Source organism: Eublepharis macularius, chromosome 10, assembly GCF_028583425.1.
Source record: "Eublepharis macularius isolate TG4126 chromosome 10, MPM_Emac_v1.0, whole genome shotgun sequence".
NCBI lineage: Eukaryota > Metazoa > Chordata > Lepidosauria > Squamata > Eublepharidae > Eublepharis > Eublepharis macularius.
Window position 1 is genome coordinate 71,041,075 of NC_072799.1, and position 23,994 is coordinate 71,065,068.

The 23,994-nt window shown below is 42.3% G+C and overlaps 1 protein-coding gene across 1 annotated transcript in view; it reads right to left on the reverse strand.

The window, feature by feature from the left end:
* The window catches only part of GPM6A (glycoprotein M6A), a 292,094-nt gene that overhangs the window by 4,646 nt on the left and 263,454 nt on the right, over positions 1-23,994 (reverse strand). Inside the window, exons 4-6 of the mRNA XM_054989939.1 lie at positions 12,680-12,833; positions 11,557-11,633; positions 8,664-8,729 (exon numbers count right to left, since the gene is read on the reverse strand). Coding sequence (XP_054845914.1) covers positions 8,664-8,729; positions 11,557-11,633; positions 12,680-12,833 — 297 coding nt within the window. The remainder of the gene's footprint in view (positions 1-8,663; positions 8,730-11,556; positions 11,634-12,679; positions 12,834-23,994) is intronic.

Genomic DNA, 23,994 nt, shown 5'->3' on the forward strand with positions numbered 1-23,994 from the left:
GGATGACTGGAAAACGTTTCTTGGGCACTGACTAAAAACTGCAGTTCACTCCATTCCCTATGGAATGGCTACCATCCAATCAGATTACACTCCACTCACCCATCCAGCCCCCCTTCTTTCCTCAGAGGCCTGTATTTTATCTAACAGCAACAACTTTAGAAAGCCCAATTTAGCAACTAGGATTACCAGGTGTCTGGTTTTCCCCCGGGCAGTCCATTTTTTATCAGGCTGTCTGGGGGAAATGCAGTTAAAACACTGGACATATAAATGTCTGGTATTTTTTCCCATGGGGGAGGAGCAGCTAGTGGCTAGCCTGGGGGAGTGGCTGACAGGCCCACCCAGCCTCCTACACTGCCCATACCGCCTCCCCCCTGCTTCCTCCTGAGTGCCAGAGAAGTATCCAGCCAGCCCAGTCTCTTCCTGTGCTTGGGAAGAGGTGGGCTTGCTCACCCCCTCAAGCACCAGAAAAGCTCCTGGACGGAAAAGTGCCCAGCTGCCCAAGCCTCCTGCACCTAGGAAGCGGTGGACCCATTCACCTCCCTGAGCGCCAGAGAAACATCCAGCGAGTGAAGTGGCCAGCAGGCATGCCTGTCCATCAGGGCAGCAATAACGTCAACAAAGTGACATCATCACGGAGGAGTAGGAAGCACGCACGTACAAAAAAAATATTTTTTGAGTGACGGGGCTCCTGTTCATTTTTGGGGAGAGACCGACTGGAAACCGTATGAGCAAGCAGAAATAAAATCCAAATTAAATACCTTACATGCAAAACATTACAGTGCTATCTAATTAATTAGCAAGGAAGTGGCATGTTTTAAACCACGAATCTTGCCCCTGCATCAGAATTCTATAGCATCTTGACAAAAATGGACATAGTGACCCTGAGAGATCTCTGTCTTTTGGTGCTACACCTCTAAAGATGCCAGTCACAGCTGCTGGCGAAACGTCAGGAACTACAATGCCCAGACCACGGCGATACAGCCCAGAAAATCCACAACAAATATCGTTCTCCGGCCGTGAAAGCCTTCGACAATATAAAAATGGAGGTATGTCACATTAGTGATGAGACTATGAAAGGCATTCTAAACTATGGTGTAAAGTGTCTATACACAAATCTTTTGCATACTAAGACATTTATTTTCAGAGCAAGAATGTGTCTCTGCTCTACTTCCACTACACATAGAAAATCTAGCTATCTTCATCCATAGAGTGATCAAGGACTAGGATCATAGACAAAGCCACCTGTAGATTCTGGAAATGGCATTTCCCCCAACCAGACCATGATGTTATTAAGGTCTCTGTGGCATTCTGGAGAGCTCATGTAGAATTCTGTAATTGGATATTTTCAGTCTGCTGATGATACTACTTTATAGTTGCCTGGTCGCCTCACCCTCCTGGCAGAAAGGAGGGACCCAGTACTCACCTTTCTTAGTGGGGAGGGGGCACAGCAACCACCGTTCTTGGTGTGTTTGTGTACGGGCAAAGCACACATGCTCCCAGGAAAGTGGCATCATTGCGCAGGGCCTAGGAGCACTCCCATGCTTTGCAGTGGGCCCATGAGGGCCCCAAATGGACCCAATTTGGCTCTTTTGGGGACCAAATCAGCCAGCTGCGAAGAGCAGGAATGCTCCTGGGGCAGCATGATAACGTTACTTTCTGGAAGTGACATTGTCATACCACCCTGGGACTGCGCCCATGGGGGCTGTTCCTCCACCTCCCCCCCCCGCTAGCTAGGTGAGCATTGGCATGGGGCGGAGGGTGGGAGTGGGGGATTCCCCTCCCCCACCGTAGGGACCTAGCAGCCCTATATAACTTCTGTGTTTCATTAACTGAGTATCCAGGAGCAGCTGTCACAATTCTAAACCAGTTCTTGGAAGTGCATAAAAATTAACAGTGAGATTAACTAGAGTCTTTACTCAGCCTCTGTTCCAGGCGCCTTCATTCTGTGATACTGAAGCAGCTGCTTCCAGGAACAGGGCCTGATAAATAGACTAGAGTCAACATTACTGGTGGTGTCTCAGGTGTACCTGGACCTGAGTTATAATTCTGTCCAAGAATAGATGATAATATTTCACTATTTATGGCTCAGGCATTTTCCCTCAGCTTTATAGGACTGATAATTTTAAAAATTATACAACAGTAGAATTAATCTAAATACAGCCTCAAAAGGCTTAAGATGAAGACTGGATTTGGGGGGTGGGGGGGATTCAGGTAAGATTAGAGAAAATGCAAAGTTGTTATAGGGGTGAGGAAACTGATAAAGGATTATCATACACAGGCCATTTCCACACACTCTTAAAATGCTGGTGGTTTTTCTCACTCACTCCACACATCTCCAATTTTAAAGTGGAAGCAGGCTGTTTGGCTTCCGTTTTTTCAGTACCTTTTCTGAGAATGCAATTTCCCACACTTTCTTGCACCCCTGAAAAGACACTGAAAAAATGGAAGCCAAACAGCCTGCTTCTGCTTTGAAATCAGAGACGTGTGGAGTGAGTGAGAAAAAAGTCTACATTCGGTGAGTGAGCCATTTCTTTAAGAGCATGTGGAAATGTCCAGAGTACAGAATCTAAATATGTCACATTTAATTCAGAACTATCAGTATATCCAACAGTCCACATAGCCCTATCACAGATACTTAGATCTGCTGATTAGAGCCATCTTAAGAAGATAGATTTCCCCCCCAAGAGAGATCCCCCCCCATAGATTTGCAGAAAAATCCATAATAAGATAGGGAGCCAGCCCTTCCTGCCAAAGCAGTTCTCTGTAACTCCCTCCAAATCAATGGTTTGGGAGGGTGGGGAAAGAGAACCACGAGCCTCCTCTGACAACCTCTGCCACTCTATCTCCCACATGCTGCTGACTTCCTACCTCCACCATCACCTGAAGGGGAAAAGGAGGAGCAGAATCCTCTGCCATGCCACCCCCTCACTTCTGCCACCATGGCAGCTGCCGCCACTGCCGCCACCACAACTTCGGTTGAGTGGGAAAGTACTATGTTGCATGTGTGTGTGTGTGTCATGCAGCTGCACAGATGAAACAGCAAAGAGGGGAGTGGCCAGGCAGGCAAGCTCAGTGGCAGTAAGGGTGGGCAAATGAGCCATATGCCCCCTCAGCACTGCTTCAAAGGGCAGGTGAGGAGGAGCAGTAGCATCTCCCCCCCCCATGCCCCCATTGTGCTGCTGTTCTGCTGCTGCAGAAGCTTCTGGCACAACATGAGCCAGACAGCTGGGCTGCTGGGTAAGTTGAATAGAGTGGCGGTGGGGCACATGGGCGGGCAGCCAGAGCAGAAGAGGGGGGGGGGCTGCACCAGCAAGCATGCACAGTGATGGGACAAGGACAAATGAGTGAGCCAGTCTGCCCAAACTCTGGCTGAGTGACAGAGAAAGTATGGGGGAGAAAGAAAGAAAGAGTGAGGAAAAGTAAGTGCGTGAGAGAGACAGAGTGATGGAGAGAAGAGGTGGAGGAGAGGGGAGGAGGCAAAGAGAGGGGTGGGATGGGATCCCTGCAAGTTCCTTGCAGTCTTTGCTTGTTGTCTGTAATAAGGAAGACATTTCTATAAAATATTGATGGTATCTAGCTACTAGTAAAATCAATCATATTTATCAAATTAATATCGGAAGAGGGAAATGTGGATCTCTAGATGCAGGCTTTTTCCATGGTTGATGGATATATTAAAAACCTTGGATGAAAATATTCAATGTAATAGCTGAGTTGACAGGTTATATATCTCCTATGGAAGATAACATAATTCTGTTCTGGTTTTTTATATGATGTGGTTAGGCCAGACTATCTGAAATTAGTTAGAAATATCCTAGCAATTGTATTATTGAAAATCAGTGCATGATGGAAGACTTCTGAAACCACATCAAGAGTGGAAACAATACAGAGAAAATTAAGAAGTATTATCTATCTTGAGTGCATGAAGATCGCCTTTGGCAATCCATGTTTGTCTGTTAATTATTCAAATCAATTTTGTATTCTATTTTTCACATCAAATGTCTTTCTTAATAGGTTTTTAGGATGGTGGTGGTGGCTGAATGGTGGAGGACATTCTTTGCATGCAGAGGGTTCTCGGTTCAGTCCCCAGCACTCCCAGTTAATGAATCTCAGGTAGCAGATGCTGTTAAAGACCTTTCAGTGCCTCGAATTCCTAGAGAGTAGAGATGGGCACGATCCAAAAAATTTTAACAATCCAGCGGATTGTGGATCGGCTCCAACGACGATCCCGAATTAACGATCCACGCCGATCATCTCCCATTCCCGAGCCGTGGATTGTGGATCATGGAGGCAAAAGTGGAGGGGCGCCCCGCTGTTCCCAGCGATACAGGAATGGTGGGTGATGCCAGCGGCATCTGTGTTTGTGTTTGGCTGTCTGTGTTTGGCCATCAGAGCTGCCTATCAGGGTTTGCAGGGATGAGATTGGAGTGCCCATGGCTACAGAACACCCCCTTCCCCCTCCCTCCCCTGCTTAAGATGTGTATAAAGCAGTGTTTCATGAACTTTTAAAAATGTCTTGATTAAACAATTATAACTATTTTCATTGTAATGCAAAGCAGCATCAGGAGGCTGCTGTTGTTCAGCAAATGAAAAGTGGGGAGGTTAACCCATGACTTTCCAGCTGTTACTCTGATCAAAGTTTTCCTGAAGCTTTTTTTGTCCCCTGCAGGAGAAAAGACAGGAGTCGCCATACCTTTTTCCTATAGAAAGAAAGCAGTTCATGCAGCAGTGTGGTCAACTTCCAGGTGGGACCTGGAGATCTCTCAGAACTACAAGTGATCTCCAAATGACAGAGATCCATCCCCTGGAGAAAACAGTAGCTTTGGAGGGTAAACTCTATGGCATTAATAAATCCCTCCCGCCCCCTTCCCCCTCCCTCCCCTGAGTGTCTTCTCCCAACTTGTGACTGCTTTGCTGCTCCATGGTTGGAAGGAAGCCCTACTGATCAAGGAAAGCTGGGCTTCCATTCAGGTTTCCAGGGCGACAGAAGGAGGGCAAACAGAGCTCAGGCTTTCCCCTGGCTCCATTGCCAGGGGAATAGATTGCTGGCGCCTGAGTGTCTGGATCCCCAGTCCGAGCCTGAACACAACGATCCAGGCCTCTCCCGATCGCGGGATCGTTGGCCGTGGCCGATCACGATCCGCTGGGCCATGATCGCGCGATCACCATTATCATGGGGTTTTTTCGATCATAATGTGATTCGTGCCCATCTCTACTAGAGAGCCTCTGCCAGTTAGAGCAGCCAATACAGAACTAGATGGACTGATTATCTTTCTCAGTATATTCAGCACTGTTGTAGCTAGTTTGGTGTAGTGGTTAAGAGCGCGGGACTCTAATCTGGAGAGCTGGGTTTGATTCCCCACTCCTCCTCTTGAAGCCAGCTGGGTGACCTTGGGCCAGTCACAGCTTCTTGGAGCTCTCTCAGCCCCACCCACCTCACAGGGTGTTTGTTGTGGGGATAATAATGACATACTTTGTAAACCGCTTTAAGTGGACATTAAGTTGTCCTGAAGGGTGGTATATAAATTAAATGTTATTGTTATTGTTATTGTTATTATTATTATTATTATTATTATTATTATTATATTTACTTTATGTTTATAAACAGCATTAGGTATATCTCTTATTCATTTATTTATTAAAATATTCCTATCACATCTTTCCATATAGTTCAGGGCAGCTTATAAAACAAAAGTTTGGTGAAGTGGTTAAGAGCGGCAGGACTCTAATCTGGAGAGCTGAGTTTGATTCCCCACTCCTCTGCTTGAAGCCCAGCTGGGTGACCTTGGGTCAGTCACAGCTCTCTCAGAGCTCTCTCAGCCCCACCCACCTCACAGGGTGATTGTTGTGGGGATAATAACATACTTTGTAAACCTCTCTGAATGGTTGTAAAGTTGTCCTGAAGGGTGATATATAAATTGAATGTTGTTGTTGTTTTGTTGTTGTTGTTGTTGTTATTAAAGCCCAATTTGCATTTGAGTGAAGTGTACTGAAGAAGAGATATCACAGGTATTCTGGGATTTCCAACTAACAGTTATAGTGTACTGGTGAGATTTTCAGTCTAGGAACCTGGGAAACCCTGGTTCAAATTCTGCCACAAAGTTGACTGGATGACCACAGGAAAGTCATTCTTGGAGGGCTTAGGGATGTGCAATTCAGGTTCAAAATTCAGCAAAATTATTGAACTTAAATATGCATTTCAGTTTATCGAATTTATTGGTAAAATTCGGTAAACTTCAGTAAGCGCAATAACGCTGTTCCTTTGCTAAGGAAAACACTGTTTTTAACCAGATTTTTTTTGGGGGGGGGCAAAGGGAGGAGGTGAGTCGGAGGCAGGAGAGGGAGAGGGAAGGGAGCAGAGAGTATGAGTGGCCTATCCTTGCAGCAGTTCTCCTTCTCTAGCCAATGGGATTTTCAAGAAGGACAGTGCCTTTTTAAAACTGCTGCAAGGAGTTAAATTAGGAGGCTTGCCTCAGTCAGCCTCCATCTTGCTCTGGCTTGGAGATTGAGAGAAGCTGCCTGCTTGCTGCTGCTAGCTGTCTCTCCAGGCCTGCTTTGGGCTGCGACTGGATTCTGCTGTCAAGTGAGCAGAGTGGAGTCCTGGGTGCTGTCTGGTTTGAGTCATAGACTCACTGGTCCAGAGGAGTTTGCCATGTGAGTCTGTAGTAGCAAAACGGCAAAGAGTCCAGTAGCACCTTCAAGGCTAACCAACTTTATTGTAGCATAAGCTTTTGAGAACCACAGTTCTCTTCATCAGATGTACTGGGTTTTTTCTCTCTTTGGGGAAAGGGGGTTGCCCTGGTTTCTGGGAGGGATAGGGGGAGGGGGAGAAAGGGTTTTTTTTTTTACTTTGCATTTTAAAAACTGCTTTTTTGCTGTGTTTGGGGGGGGTGGCACTTTGCTTGGGCTTTTGTGTAAGGGGGCTTTGATTTCTGGCATAGAAGTTTGGTTTGGTCAGATGCTCAATTGTTGTTGGTTGTTCTTCTGGGGGTGTTTGTTGGGCTGCTCGGTTCAGTTTGTTAACTTAATCTAGTGGTGTTTGACAGAGTTGTGAAGTGTGAACTTTTTAAAAGTGTTTTTAATATAGGCTAGTGGTAGTTTTCCTTATAAGGAATAATGGAGATTAGGGATGGCTGGGGGCACCTTCTTGGGGGGGACCATAAAATGGCTCTCCGGGGTCCGATCTTCATGAAAGTTGGGAGGAAGTTAGAGGACGATTAGGAGTCGGTCACCTGCTAATTAAGTGGATTTTGCTTTCAGAATGCCACCTCCAGCCTTCTGGATAGCCCCATAGTTTTCCCCATAGAGACTAATGGAGATTGAAGGTGGCTGGGGGCACTGTTTTTGGGGGAGGCAATAAAATGACCCTCCGGGGTCTAATCTTTATGAAACTTGAGGGGTCATTAGAGAAGAGTTAGAGAGTTAGAGAAGAGGTAGGTCTGTTGCAAATTTGGTGAAATTTGGTCAAAAAATTACCCCCCAGGCCACCAGAAATTTCTGAATTGAGTTTCCCATAGGAAACATTGGCTGAATTTTACTGAATTTGCTCTGTATTGCCAAACTGAACTGGAGAATGAATTTGGTGTTCCCCAAATTCTGATTTTTTTCCAGTTTGGTATTACTGAACCAAATCAACTGATTTTTCCCCCTTGCACACCCCTAGGGGGGCTGTTATAAGGATACAATGGGAGAACACAAGTCTGACACGCATTTTAAAAATGCAGAAAGTTCCATGGCATATACATACACATACATATGTTAAAAATTCATTCTTCTTCCTTCCAAAATATAGATGGTACCATAAACCATGGCTGGGATGTTTCTTTGCCCCTCTTGCTAAGCCTAAACGCTTCAGAGGGGAAAGGTAGTCATCTTTTCTTTGGTTCCAAAGCCTGGAACACAGAGGAGCCCTTTCTTTAACCCGTCAAAAGCCATCAGAAAAACCTTGCAGAGTTCCAAGGTAGTTTTATTCAAAAATTAAAAACTACTGCTTAGAAATATAATATCTTTATTAAATTATTAGTTAAACAAAAGCAATTAAAATCCAGTACAGTCTCAGCAACAAATCAATAAAGCTAGCTGTTCTAAATAATACAGCTTGTACCTGGAGCCCAAGTGTTAAATCACTCCACAACATACAGCAATTGGCTGAGCAGCAGCAAAGCATCCAGACCAATAGTACATAACTTTTGGTAGAGATGCAGGGGTGCTTCATAACAAGATTCACAGGCAACAACATAGTGGTAGGTAAGTTGCATACATTGCCTGCCTTTTTGGTCAGTTAGTTGCTTACAAACTGACTCCTGCTAAATTATAAGTTTCTAGCTGCTCTACCATATGACCGGTGTTAACCAATGGAACACCTTGCTTTAGAAAATTTTTCAGAATTGTCATATCAGTGCTCTTTCATTTCCCCTTCTTACCCTGAAATCAATTAGCGCAGTTATCCTAACTGGATGGCCTTGAGAAGATAACAGGGAACAAGAGAGCCTTATTCTTAAGTGAACTGAGCGCTTAGTTTCCAAATTAACCCTTACATAGAATAGGGCTCTATTGCATCATACTGGCACATTAGATTTTTTACCATTTAATATCAAGCACAAACATAAAGGTATTTTGTATTACTTGTGATTTGTACCATGAAGGTAAAGCTTTCTAAATCTTACCATGGCAATGACTGCTGCTCCAGCCCCGGCAAGTGCCACTATGAACAAATGGAATGTCATGTTCAGCTGCAAAAAGAACAAGGAAAGCAAGTTGCAGATTTAAAACACCCATAAAAATCTATGTACGTCAAGGACCACAGTGCACAGTTCGCCTTGTACAGTAACTCTTGCCTTAATGTTGCTGTTCTGAAGAATTAAATTATTAAACTAAATTAAATTAAAATTAAATTAAAAATTAAATTAAATTACTCATTATTGAAATGAGTAAGCATTTCCTATTTTCTTTGCATTATACTTGAAGACAATTCTTAAAAAATGTAACTTTGCAATGCAAAACTCCTAATATGGTTGTGACTAGAGATGGGCACAAACAGCATATGAACAAAAAGAAAGCCACAAACAGCCCAATCTGCTGTTCGCGATTTGAACAAGCTGTTCATGAGGCCCCATTCTAAACAAACAGGTGGTTGGCCGTTTCCACACACGTTGAATAATCCACTTTCAATAAGCTTTAGTTATCCTTTAGAAGTGGATTTTTTGTTCCACACATGGAAAATCAGTTACAAATGTTCACTAAAGCGTATTGAAAGTGGATTATTCAACGTGTGTGGAAACGGCCGTTGTTGCAAGCCTCGTTTGTTGCTGTTCGTTAAGCCAATCATTCTGGCACCTGCAATCAATTCCCTTGGCAACATAAGCAGGGATTGTCTGAACTCTGTTTGAACTCCTGCTGTTGCCCTGGAAATCCCAATCTAAGCCCAATTTAGCTTGATAGGCAAGTCTTCCTTCCAAGTGTGGAGCTCCAAATTTGTTACAAGAGAGCAAAAACCATGGGGGAGGGGGGGCTCCCATCTCTGGGTAGTCTTTGCAGACAGTAGAGAGGGAGAGACAGCTGCTGCTGGCATTTTGATAGGGAGAGTGCATTGGAGCTTGAATTTTATTTGTGTGTAGTGGGATATACATCTACCCACCCTCAGGTTCCAGGGCTGCTGCCAGGCTCTGGAGCCAAGCTGTTATTTATTATTGGTACTTTTCCTGGTTCCTGCTAAGATCAGGTTTCTGGGAATTGTGCAGTAAGGATCTTAACAAAACTTGGATGATGGCTGGAGGAGAGCCTGCTGGCCCCTACGAACAGCCAACCATGAACATGTTCATGAACAGGGCCATGTTCGTGGAATTGTTAACGGTATTGCTCTAAAAAAAAAGAGTAATTTTGGAAGTACAAATGACTTAATTAGGTGGTATCGTTCTAACCATGAGGGTGTAATCCTTCCCCATTTATGTAGATCTGCTTTAATTTGGTTGATTGTTTTGATGTGGTTTAGTTCCATCAATTGGTTAAGGTTATTAGGGATGGTTATGCCTAAATATGACATTTGCTTATGGTTCCAGTGGTACTGACTAGATTATTTGATATGTGTAACAGTGTTTGCGTGGAGAAATATTGGAAAGAGCTGTGACTTGGATTGATTGACTGTAAGGCCCGAAATTGAGCCGAATTCCAGTAGTTTATTTTGGAGTGGGTATAGAGAATCTATGGCATTTGTAATATATACAACCATGTCATCGGCAAAAAGGCTTAATTTATATTGATTGTTCTCTATGTTAATTCCTTGTATTTTGGGGTCTTCCCTAATAGCTATAGCTAACGGTTCGATAGCCAACGCAAATAAGATTGGTGAGAGAGGACACCCTTGTCTCGTGCCTCTTTGGATTAATATTTTGTGGGATAGATTATTGTTATTTGGGCAGTTGCTTGTGAGTATATAGCATTTATTATTTTGAGGAATGTCTCTCCAAATCCCATGCAGTGTAAAACTTGTTTTAAGTATGCTATTTCTAAAGAATCGAACGCTTTCTCTATGTCCAAAGATAGAAATATTGATTCTAATTGTTTTTTTTGACTGTGTGAAATTAAGTTGAGTGTCTTATAGATGTTATTAGTTAAATCTCTGTTTGGAATGAAACCTGATTGATCTTGGTGTATGTAATGTGTAATAAATGAATTCAACCTTTTAATTAGTATAGCTGTTAAAATTTTATAATCTTGATTTAGTAATGAGTCTTTAGTTGAGTCTTTACCTGGTTTAGGGATTACTATGATCGTTGCAGTGAGCCATGATGGGGGTATTTGTCCGGTATTTAAAACTGTGTTGCAAGCATGCATTAGTGGAGTAGGGCCATGTTCGTGGTTGTTCATGAGTCCCTGTTCGTGGTTGGCAATGAACAACGAACATCATGTTTGTTTGTTTTCTGTTCGTGCCCATCTCTAGTTGTGACCATTTGTTGTAGACCATAACTAAGAATTTCTTCAAGTATGTGATCCTTTCAGAAAAGGCTTGACATCAATAGATGTAATTATTTCCCTCACTTACGGATACTTGTATATAAAACTGACACTGGACAATTTAAAATTAGCAATGTGGTATGCCCCACTCCTTTCCCGTAATTCAAAGAACCCATAGCTCTGTCGTAATTCTTCATGGGAGTTGTTTGTGGTATCCTTTATTTCTTGTTAAGGAAAAGGAATCAGTCTGTGGTTGTAAATGTAACCAGAGAAGTGATGGCATTATGGGTGTGATCACCCAGAAACAATGTTGTCAATGGGACCAAGGTGGGATGCATTGTAGGTCACAAGACATGCCTGTCTCCTCCTCCCATGATGCTGTCCTCACTTTCTGATGTCATAAGCAGCAGCTAGTTCGTTCTCTTGTGTAGAGAGATGTCCCTGGTCTTTCATCTTTACAGCACTTAGGCTTCAAACTCTTTAGCAGGACTTGTGGTAAAAATGCTTTCAAAATTAGTCAATTAAAATATTCCCTTCGAGCGTTAACAAATTAGAAGTTCATTTCTTTTTATCTCCATTGGCCAAATCTTTAGCACTTTTACTCACCTCAGTAGATTCACACATTCTTACGAAATTTTCGGATGTGGAACAGATCTTCTTTTCTTCTCCAACTGTTACAATACCTAGAACAGACATACATTGAATACAATTGTTTAAACCAGTTAAATAGTTACAGCTATCTGCGCAACATTTTAAAAGAAAAATAGCAGCCTTGGGGACTCCAATTTGGATTGTTGTTAAACTCGTTACCGTTGCATGGTTTCACCTTGACATTCCCCTCCCCCAGTTGTTATTTGGGGATGGGGTAAAAAGAATATTTTAAAATGCTTGGCAAGATCCACCCACAGCACCTATCCAAATCTGACAGGTCCCATAATTATGGGGCAGCCACAAAGAACTCCTCTTAGTATGGTAACAAAACTTGCTATACGGTCAAGATGCTGCTGTCCAGGTTAGTGTAAAAGATGCAGTGGAGCTAATGCAGAAGATACACTGTGCGAAAAAATTAAGGATTTGGTGCATGAAAAACTGCCTCAAGAATTAAGCTTAAAAAGCAACACATACAAAGACTGTGAGATGTGGACCGGTTAAAAAATGATCAGATCAGATCAGATGTCGTCAGCAGTGGCCAACCTACCACTACACTGAGGGCCAAGCTGCAAGTGATGAATGACACTTAAACGGCAAGTGAACATACTCACAGACATTCCTCCCTGTTTGATCACGTAGTGACTGAGTGGGGGGCAAGTGGAGTGCAATTGAACAGGGAGGAATGCCTGTGAGTCTGTTCACTTGCCGTTCAAGTGTCATTTGTCACTTGTAGCGTGGCCCTGAGACCATCCAGCAACCAGCATCCTCAGACTGAGGCAGTAAAAGACCTACTTTGCAATCATAAGCAAAGTTATGCCTTTCTAACACCATTGAAATCAATGGAATTAGAAAGGTGCAACTCTGTTTACAATTCCACTGTTAGCTACTCCTCTCTGGCATTTACCTGCTAAGATGTTGCCTGTCCAAGCCACAAGCTGTTACTCTTACATCCTCAAGCACTATCTTGTGCACTGACAATTTACATTTATTGAGATGTGAAGCTACTCAAGGTTTATTATGGTAATTCAAGCATGTCAATGACTGCTTTATTGATGGATTTAAGAGATCTTTCACCTACCAAACTGACGGAGGTCCAAGCAGAGGGTTGCCCCATCCATTGCAGTGGTGTTTTTGCAAATAGTCCACAGGTTGAAGTACATGTAAACAGGCAGAGAGGTGAATGCTGTGACTCCCAGCCAGGCAAGCATGAAGATGTATGTCAGCATGATGAACTGTAAAAAAACCGGCACAAAATGAGAAAGTCACAAAACTGCCATTTGAAATCTTAAGAAAGAAAGGAAGTCACATTTTAAAATGTTGCAAACAGCCTTGGTGGCTGTCTAAGTGAATATTTCCTCCATATTAACTTCTTTTATTTTTCCTCCATATTAACATCTTTATTTCCTCCATATTAACTTCTTTTATTTTTATTGGAAAAAATACAAGGATATATCACAATTGCCTTAATGCAGTACGTCATGGTGAATTAAAGCAAGTAGACTTTTTGAAAAAAGAAAGTTGAAGCCAAATATATCTGAGATATATTCAAGTTACTTCATGACATAGCCACCTATTTCAGGTTTACTACTTATAAATAAATAAATAAATAAATAAATAAATAAATAAATAAATAAATAAATAAATAAATAAATACATACATACATACATACATACATACATACATACATACAGTTTGGGGACCTTCAAAAATAGACAGACGGTGTACAAAAGGGAGAAGAAAAAGTCCTTGCCCCTCTCCCCCATAACTGCTTCCCTGCTGGTCCTTGGTTACTTCCCCCCTCCTCAATGCCTTCTCTGACCTCATCTTGACTTCCTTTCCCATCAACTTCTCCACTCACTTTCCCCCCATCCCTTGCCCTAAAACCTGCATTCACCTTCCTCTTCCTTCTCCCCACTCTGTTCCTTTTCACCTCCCACTCAACCCCTTTACCTTCCCATCTCTCTCATATACATCAACCCCACCACCATTCGCCCTTAAAGGCTTTTCATCCAACCTCTTCTTGCTACCTGCCATCATGGTGAGCAGGAGTGCCCAGGCAACAGCCTCACTCTCAAAGCTCAGGATGAGGCTGCTGTCTTGTAGATTTTCTTATTGCTCAGTTGTTTCCTTCCGGTTTAGAGGAACATTAGTGAATAAGAACAGACGCCACTCTCCTACTGCAGAGGCTCCACTTCAAACTCAAGGATAAAGGGAAACAAGTGATGCGCCTGACTCTCATTCTCATTTGATCAAGGAGTCATGCTGGCATGCTGTTCCCTACTGCCAGGACTCACAGATGTTTTTTTGGGGGTAGTGTGTTGTTAAGATATTTAAAAATGTTTTTACAGTATATTCAGATCTACCTTAAACATATGAAGTTGCCTTATACAAAATCAGACTCTTGATCCCAGGGCTCATTTTGAAGTGGAACGTGCAGGAACGCAGTTCCAGTAGTTCTCCAAAGAGATCACATGTTGGGGGTGTGGCATATGCAAATCAGTTATGCTAATGACACACTTCTGGTGATGTCAAGGGGTGTGGCACATGCTTAAGAGTTATGCTAATGAGTTCCTGCAGCTCTTTTTCTACGAAATGACCCCTGCTTGATCCATTTCCCTCAGTGACATCTACTCTGACCAATAGGTCTTTGCTAATACCTGTCCTTAAGATTATTTAACCACAGATGCCCATGGGACCTTGAGCAAGAGAGGCAGATGCTGTGCCACAGGCCGTCTCCACAGACTCACTCCTGCTCCCTTCACTATTATTTCCCACTTACCTAGCATTTCTGCACATTGAACCGCCATTTTTCAAGCGTATGGAATGATTTGTTTCCATTAAGCCCTGTATTTTACTGGCACTCTAACTCTTAAACATCCTGTTGGTTAGTAAAACTTCTATTCACCTTATTATAAAAAAACATTGAATTTGGTTATGTAGTTGTGACAAAAATCTAATTAGGAGTGATCATTTGGACTGTAATTAGGTCATCAATTACAAATTTAAACAATACCTAATTATCAAGAATTTTAAATTGACTTGGGGAAGCTTGTGGAATGTGGTGGAAGAAGGATGTCTTGGCAACTGTGCAATGTTACCTTTCCTTCTGTATACTTTATGATTCACCATAATGTCTAGTCTAGGACTGCAAATCATGTGGGGACTGGAGATGTCCTGGAATTACAACTGACCTCAAGACTGCAGAAATCAGTTCTCCTAGAGAAAATGGCTGCTTTAGAGGGTGAATTCTACAGCATTATATCCCTCCACTCCCTCCGCTCAGCAAACCCCACTCCCCCCTGGCTCCATTCCCAAATCTCCAGGAATTTCTCGACCCAGAGTTGGCAATTCTAGTCTAGTCCCACACAGTTTACCAGCATACTACCATTTTTAGTGCACACTGCTAGGTGAGATAAATAGATCTTCCATAGCACATCACTCTTGCTCACACTTCTAATTCTTAGGATGTGTTTGAATTTATTTCTCACATTCCTAATTTCTGCTGCAAAGATGGCGCAACTGCAGCGGGAGGTGCGATGCATCCAAAGTCACAGTTTCTAAATTAGTTCATTCCTTCTTCTTCAGAAACTCATATATTCCTTGCTGCATTATTAATTAATGCCAATGTGATTGATTCTTCCTAGTTTGTTTTCCTGCCAGTGACTGATTTTCAGGAGTAAAAAAATGAGACTGATGGGTGCAGTGTGCTATTAATAATGAATCAGTACCTAGCTGTGCAATCTCTCACACACCTGTAGTATTGGTAATTAAATCCACAGCAAAATGTATACACCCTTTACAAAAACAGGAAGAAAATGATTTTTGAAAGCCCGCTCAAACACTTGCTTCAAAGGAGTGCAAGGCTATAGAAAGTTTGGTTTTTGTTCCTCTGGATGAGCTATCTCAAAGTTGCTAATATTCCATCCTAAGTATTTGCATAGGTATATCTGCCTATGATACTGATGTAATGTTTTTACTGATGTTATGTTTTATCTTATGCAAGGACCTAGTACTGGCACACAACATAGTATTCGGTTAGACAGTTAATGCATGTATTCATTTATTGCATTTATATGCCACCTCTCCAGGGTTCTGCTTAAGGTTAAAGTTTAAAAAATACCATTAAGATATAATACTATCATTATAAAAAACAAAATAAGTTGTCACAGGCAAACCATAATATAAGGACAGCTTTGCACATTGCAGCTTTCAGTAAACAGTGACTGCACTCATACGCTTTGGCTTTGGACTTCATGTTGCCATTCCTGAAGAAGGAACTGGAGCAACTTTCCTCTGGAAAGAAGTGGAGTTCATGACTATTAGCCAGAGACCAGTTTGCCTCAGAGCTAAACTACATGAGACAAATTACCCAAGGACACTCAAGTGAAAGGAGACGCAATGTTAGCGGAGAAGCATAGTTTGAATTTTACCTCTCACTACAGAGCCAGCAAAGATCACTCTTCAGAGAGTTTGTTAATTTCCTCTTTGCCTCCCCAAAGGCTCTGTTAATTATTAACAAATGCTCTGAAGAGTGATCTTTGCCAGCTCTGTAGTGAGAGGTGAAATACAAAATATGCTTCCCAGCTAACATTGTGTCTCACTAGAGCGTCCTCGTGTAATTTGTCTTGTGTGGTTTAGCTTTCAGCCCACATGAATGGAATATGGTATGAGGCTTGAAGGGTGGGGCTGAGGTGGCTCAGCCAATCAGAATGGGGCAGCAGAGGATGCATCTAGCTACCCCTTCCCTCAGCCAGCATTCGCCTGTCAGGGGAGGTGGATGAAGCTGGTTACCTCCTGGCATAGGAGGTTGTGTAGACTAAGATAAACAAGGCAGGTGAAAACTGCCAGCTAGATTTAGAGCCAGGGTGGACTTTCCAGGTGGGGACCTAAGGAGGGTGCCTAGTGCAGCCTGCCCTCAAAATAGGCAGCTTATGGTATACATGATTAATGGAAACCAGCAATTTAAAGTTAAAGGTTAATGAACAAACTAGTTGAACCCACATAATTTTCATATTTTTATTGCCTCGTGTCATATTGGAGTGCTGGAGCAACAAGCCCATGTTGCTGCATAATGCAACTTGTAAAGGCAGGCTAAAACCCATCTCCTGTTTACTAATGCTTTGCAATTATTTACCATGCTCCAGGATTTTGTGATCTATTACACCAAAACAAATATATCCCACAAGCCACATATTATGGCTTGCAAGCTGCTTGACAATCCATCCTTCTTTTCCAGATCCAAGACAAACAAATGGTTCATAAAGCCCAGGGGAGCCACCATATGTGGCTAGTGGATTGCATCTGACTTTGAAGATCACTTGTTAGGCAGGCCTAAAAAAGGTACTAATTCTCACTCTCTAATTCTAAAGGCTTTGTATGTTGCTTGATATAAGACACTGTTGTGGGATTCAAACCAGGGCACCAGCATGCTACTGCATCCCGCATAAAACCTCCTCAGATGCATTTTCCCTCCTGATCTGAGAGCCAATCTACAAGTGACGCCTGACACAGGTTGGACACTTGTCAGCTTCCCTCAAGTTTTGATGGGAAATGTAGGCATCCTGGTCTTGCAGCTGTAATGGAGAGCCAAGCAGTAAAACCAGGACACCTACATTTCCCATCAAAACTTAAGGGAAGCTGACAAGTGTCCAACCTGTGTAAGGCATCACTTGTAGCTTGGCTCCAAGATCTGGCACATAACTCAAGAAGCCAGGCCCAAGATCACAGGCCTTATAAGATCTAGGCTACCTCCTCAGTCTGGACAGCTTGCTGGCACGTAAGGACCTATCGAGACTGAGCCTAGCACACCTGACTCTTTTCTTTGCTTAGGCCAGTCTGTCTTCTGGGAATTAAAACCTGCATGCCTTGGATTCTGCTTCCTGCCTCTGCCCCTTGCACCTCTGAATGGAGGTTCTTGGCCCAATCTTGATTCTGCTTCCCACCTCTGACCAGGAACTCGGAGCTAAACTACAAGAGATGAATTACACAAGGACGTTCACATGAAGGGAGTCACAATGTTAGCTGGGAAGCTGAGTTTTAAAAGACAGATTGGAAGGTTCTGTCAATTTCCCCTCTCTAAAGAGTGGCAAAGATCACTCCTCAGAGGGTTTGTTTATTTCCTCTTTGCTTCCTAGAAGGGGAAGTGAAACTGGCAGAGCCTTCCAAAGGCAAAGAGGAAATTAACAAACCCTCTGAAGAAGGACCTTTGCTGGTTCTGTAGAGAGGGGAAATTGACAGTCTTCCGATCTGTCTTTTAAAACTCAGCTTCCTGGGTAACATAGCGAATCCCTTCACATGCGTGGCCTCGTGTAATTCATCTCTTGTAGTTTAGCTCTCAGACCCTGGACCTTCTCTGAGTTTTGCCTACTTCTTAAGGCACTGCTCTTACTTTTCTATTGATGACGAAAATTGATGTTAAGTGGGCACAGAACTCTGTGTTACCCATTTCAGCTATAAAGCACCATAACAGAGTCAGAGTCAGCCGCAGTCAGCTTAAATGCATTAAAAGCCTCTCACCTGCTATAAAACTGAGACGAGTCCTCCTAGTGCAATAGAGATATGCAAGTCTGCTAGGTTTGGAAGCTAGGGTGCCAACTGCCTGGAGAAAAATGTCCTGTCCCTTTAATAGAGGCTTAAGACAGAGCAATGGACAACTGAAGCTTTTTACAGCATAGAGGTAAATAACATCACCTGGTAAACAGCTTCCCCTTAAACCTCTATTAAAGGGACAGGACATTTTTCTCCAGGCAGTTTGGCAACCCTAATTACAACAATATAACAACATTAAAAAGTTACACTGCCTACTTAAGAGGCAATCATTAAATCATCAAAGAACTGAGCCTTGGGTAAATTAACTGAAACACTCCAAAAACACAACCCTGAAATGGCAGAGTGCTTACTCTCTAGTTGTGAGAACTACACTTAGCAGCTGAGCCTACGAGACTGCAGTCTACTTATTATAAGGATAATTACTCATAAGAGCAGCATTACCACAGTGACGAACAGCCCACTGGTAAGACAAAAATAGGCTTGCCAGCTGCGAGTGAATGTTTAGAATTATGCATTCATTCTATGAGCAGTGGAAATTTCACTCAGGCTGCTAATATGAAGAATCAGGACAGAATTCTCCCAGGAAAGGTGGAAGCTGAGAGTCAGTCAAAAGGGCCTCTCTGGTATGGGTTGTGTGCCTATCTTAGCCAGATTATTTCAGAGGTTCCTCACAGCTTTGTTCATATCTGTAGCTATCCTGGATTTCCCCCCATCATTTCCCTAATGTTTTTCAAAGCTCATTTGCACTGATGTTTCTCTTTGATACATATCAGAGGTGTGTTTTTTCCCCTTTCCATCAAGTATGGTCCACTTTACAAGGTGCCTCCCACCCCACCTCAGTGCCATTGTTTGCATGGACCTAGAGCAGAGAAACAGCAGCAGGGAGACAGCCAACAAGAAAAGGAGACTGTTTGCTAGAGCAATGGGGACAGAGCTGAGAAAAGCTCCTGTTCCTTCAGAAAGAGGGAAGAGTAGCAGCCAAGAGAATGTGCAGAGTTGTGCATCTGCACAGATTATGTGTGTTATGTGCCTTCGAGTTGCCTCTGACCTATGGCGACCCTATGAATGAAAGACTTCCAAAATGTCCTATAACAACAACAACATTCGATTTATATACTGCCCTTCAGGACAACTTAACGCCCCCTCAGAGTGGTTTACAAAGTATGTCATTATTATCCCCTATAGAGGTGGGTGGGGCTGAGAGAGCTCCAGAGAGCCATGACTAGACCAAGGTCACCCAGCTGGCTTCAAGCGGAGGACTGGAGGAATCAAACCCGGCTCTCCAGATTAGAGTCCCACACTCTTAACCACTACACCAAAATGGCAGTACACCAGACTTGCTCAGATCTTGCAAACTGGAGGACGTTGCTTCTTTTATTGAGTCAAGCCATCTCGGTTTAGGTCTTCCTCTTTTCCTACTGCCTTCCACTTTTCCTAACATTATTGACTTTTTCAGAGAATCTTGTCTTCTCATAATGTGACCAAAGTATGATAGCCTCAGTTTTGCCATTTTAGCTTCTAGGGAGAATTCAGGCTTGATTTGATCTAGAGCCCACTTATTTGTCTTTTTGGCCATCCATGGTAGCTGCAAAGCTCTCCTCCAGCACAGAGACCCATTAAGATTTGTTCCTTTTAAACCACAAAGACAAATACCCAGCAACAGTTTTTAAAACGCCAACATCCTCCTTCAGGGAGGAGAAGATAGAAGTTAGTGAATTGGTTTCCAGCCAATCTGTGCCAAGCAGAACAGATTTCTGCTGGACACATACAAAATTGTTTTCCCCTAAGTTCATCCAGGAGAGAAGACTGTATGTCTAAAGAAAATGTAGTGGTTACACTTCCACATATAGTCACATCCATTAGTGTAGACACTTAAAAATGTCAAGTTATCTCTGAGACACTTCTCTTAAAAAAATAATAGCACTTGCAAATTAAAGCAGCAATCTCTATTGTGCTAAAAAGTTTCGATTATTACTAACCTAGAGGATTTCATAGAGGACCTCTGCAGATGTTGTGAGAATCAGCCTGCTGCAGTGGTAAAAGTGTTAGAGTAGGGCAAGGAAATCCTAGATTCAAATTCCTATTCATAAAACTTGCTGGATGACTATGGCCATCTCTCAGCCTAACCTACCTTACAAGATTGCTGCAATAATGAAAAGGTAGAAATGACCCTGGAAGATAATTTCAATTGTATTCCATTCTCTAGTTACTTGTTGCATTAAGCTCTGGTTATCTTAACCATACCATTTGTTTAAATTGTTTGCTTAAGGAACATTCCAGCTAGCAATTATGGCATACACACAAGTACATTTGTATATTTCTTGACTATGCAATATCATGGCACATTCACAGCATCAAGAAAAATTGTGGCACGTGTTTAGTCTACTTATGTCCCACATGATGTTAATGTTCTTAATACGCATAATATGCCTCCCTACTTAGGACTCAACACTAGAGATGGGCATGAACCAGAAAAAAATGAACCATGTGGTTCATGGTTCGTCAAATTTAATGAACCATAAACTTTCACGAACCTGCCCCTGGTTCACGAACCATTTCATTTGGTTCGTGAAAACGCCACATCCAGGTCAGAAAATTGTCACTTCCGGGCCAGCAGATAGTCACTTCCGGGTCAGCAGAAGGTCTGCAGGAAGTCCATCCCCTGTTGCCTAGGAAACTGATTGATCAGCACCAGGCTGTCTGCAGTGATGAACCAAAAAAACAAACCAAATGAACAAGCCTAAAGTTTGTGATGGTTCATCAGAAATGGGATCTGACGAGCCGCTGGTTCGCGAACCACAAACCAGCCTGGTTCATCATGAATTTGGGTTCATATTTTGGTTCATGCCCATCTCTACTCAACACTCAACAACAGCATAGGACAGGATGGGGGAAATCCTAACTCGAGGACATTCAAGTATATTCTACATGTCCTTGGAGGCACCATGAGCCACCTGAAGCACACACATTTTATACACACACATTACCAGCACTGGTAATGTTATTTTAATAATCCACATTTATAGCCAAGCACCTATGAATCCCACAGACATCAGGAACAAATATATGTTCTTCCTGGACACCAAGGACATACAAGAACTCTATTTTAATAAGTGAATGTAACTGCAGTAGAAGTACTATGGAATTCTACATAATTGAATATGTTGCTGTACATATTCTAGGAGGTACACCAAAATCCAGAACAAATTCATTTCAAGATGATTCTGTGGTTATTCCTAATAAGATTGTAATAATAAACAAATAGTGGACATTTAAGGCATATTCTGGCTATGGTGAGCTCAAGTGATTAAAATATTCAAATTCTTACATAAGGGCAAAATCTAGCCAAAGAGAAACAGTTTTAAGTCTTAATGACATTCTTAGTCTTTAACGATTTTAGAGGAGCAAACCTAAGTAGAGCTACTGCAAAGTAAATGTCATGTAATTCAACGGGGCCTATTTTCAGGAAAGTCTACATAGCACTGCAGCTTAATGAAATCAACAGAAGTGAAATTTAAATGTGGCTGTAGCATTCCCTAATGTTGTCCTTAGTAATGCTGAGAAGTAAATCATTTTCCTCCCCTCCTGCCAAGGAAGGCTGCTGTGTAACTCGAAAGATATTCAAAGACCCTGGGTTGGCTCCAAAGCACTGCCACCAGAGTGAAGCTGGCATAATGGAGTCCACTGAACCCCTTTTTCCAATTCTGCTGGTGTGGAGGGGATGTCAAGGGGAGAGTGGAAGGGAGGGCAATTAAGACAATTGTCTTCTCCACCAACAGAAGACAGGTTGTTTTGCTGGACGAAATGCCATTACTCTTGTGGAATGACACCTTTCGATCCAAACCAATGTCCCATAGGAGACCAATTTCTTGTTTCAGATTTTTTTAAAAAATATGTTACAATTGTTCCTTTAAAAAAAAAAAGCTGAAAATTTAGATCCCATGAGACATTTAACTTTCTCCAGGAAAAATAAAACTTAATAAATGACAGATAGCAAATAAATATTTTCAAAGAACTAAGAACTTTGCTTCTAATGTTTTTTTTTAAAGGGGGAAATGCAATTTAGAAATGACTATGCAATATAATTCAAAGCTCTGAATAAAATATAGTCTAATCATTCACATTTGAACAAAAAATGTATTACACAATGCTTTTGAAAGGAAACCATAATTTAAAAATTAAAATTAGATCCCTGTTCACCAAGTTGTTGAGTAATATTCTCCAAAGCACCAAGAGAACATGCCTAAAACTTATCAACTTATCACATTTGATTGATGTGAATATCTCAAAGGAAGATAAATGTGACCTATTCAACGTTACACAGAGAGATTGCAATTTTATTAATCATCAAGAATTTCTGTGAACATATGTGAATAAGATAATTAATAACTCTGCAGTAAAAGCAACTCAATTAACTGGGAAAACTAGTAAGAGACCAAGGCACTGTCATTATTAACTGCAAGAGGAAGTCCAGATACCAGCAGAAAAATCCAGTGTTTATTTTGCAAATGGCATCTGGACCAAACACAATGAGTTATGTAGAAGTATGTTAATAAATGAGAGAATCATTGCGGAAAAATAAGAAAAATGAATGAAGCATTTGGAAACTTTAAAAAGTAAAATTTATGTGCAACTTATCTGTGAATGCACTATTCATGAATGAGTGCTTCCAGTGAATGCCTCAGGAAAATTACACTGCAGTTGTCTGTGAATACTAAAAAATACAGGATACTGATTTGCTTGTAAATCTTAAGACTAGTGAATAGACATGGGCACGAACAGGAAAAAACCAAACATGGTGTTTGTTGTTCATTACCATCCACGAACAACGAACAATGAACAATGACGAACATGACCTGTTCACGAACATGTTAGTTGTTTGTTGTTTGTGGGGGCCAGCAGGCCTTCCTCCAGCCATCAAGATCCCTACCACACCACTCCCAGAAACCCTACCTGAGCAGGCAGCAGGAAATGTACTAATAATAAATAATAGCTTGGCCCCAGAGCCTGGCAGCAGCCCTGGAATCTGAAGGGGTAGAACCCTACCGCACCATTCTCAGAAACTTTACCTGAGCAAGCAGCAGGAAAGGTACCAGTAATAAATAATAGCTTGGCCCAGAGCCTGGCAGCAGCCCTGGAACTTGAAGAGGTAGATCCCTACCCCACTACACAAGAAGAACATTCAAGCTCCAATGCCCTCTCCCTGTCTCTCTCTCAAAATGCCAACAGCAACTGTCTCTCCCTCACTGTCTGCAAAACCAGAGCTGGGAGCCCCCCTCCCCCCTGCTCTTTGCTTCCTTGTAACAAATTTGGAGCTCCACCCTTGAAAGGAAGACCTGCCTATCAAGCTAAATTGGGCTTAGATTGGGGTTTCCAGGGCAACAGAAGTTCAGACAGAATTCAGACAATCCCTACCTAAGTTGCCAAGGGAATTGATTGTAGGTGCCAGATTGTCTGGCTTGAGGAACAGCAAGGAACACGGCTTGCAACAACCACCTGTTCGTTTAGAATGGGGCCTCATGAACAGCTTGTTTGCGAACAGCTGATTGGGTTGTTCATGGCTTTTTTTAGTTCGTATTGCCGTTCGTGCCCATCTCTACTAGTGAACAGCTATATACCAACTGAAGCATTTTGATGCTTGTATACAAATATAATATTTTTGCAGTGCTGCTTCTCAAAATTATTTATTTATTTAGTACCTTTTTATCCTGCCCTTCCTCAGGAACTCAGAGCATATATGATAATTAGCACTCCTTTATTTTATCCTCACAACAACCCCATGAGTTAGGTTTGGCTGATAAAGAGTGACTGGCCCAAAGTGACTTGGTGAGTTTCAGGGTAGG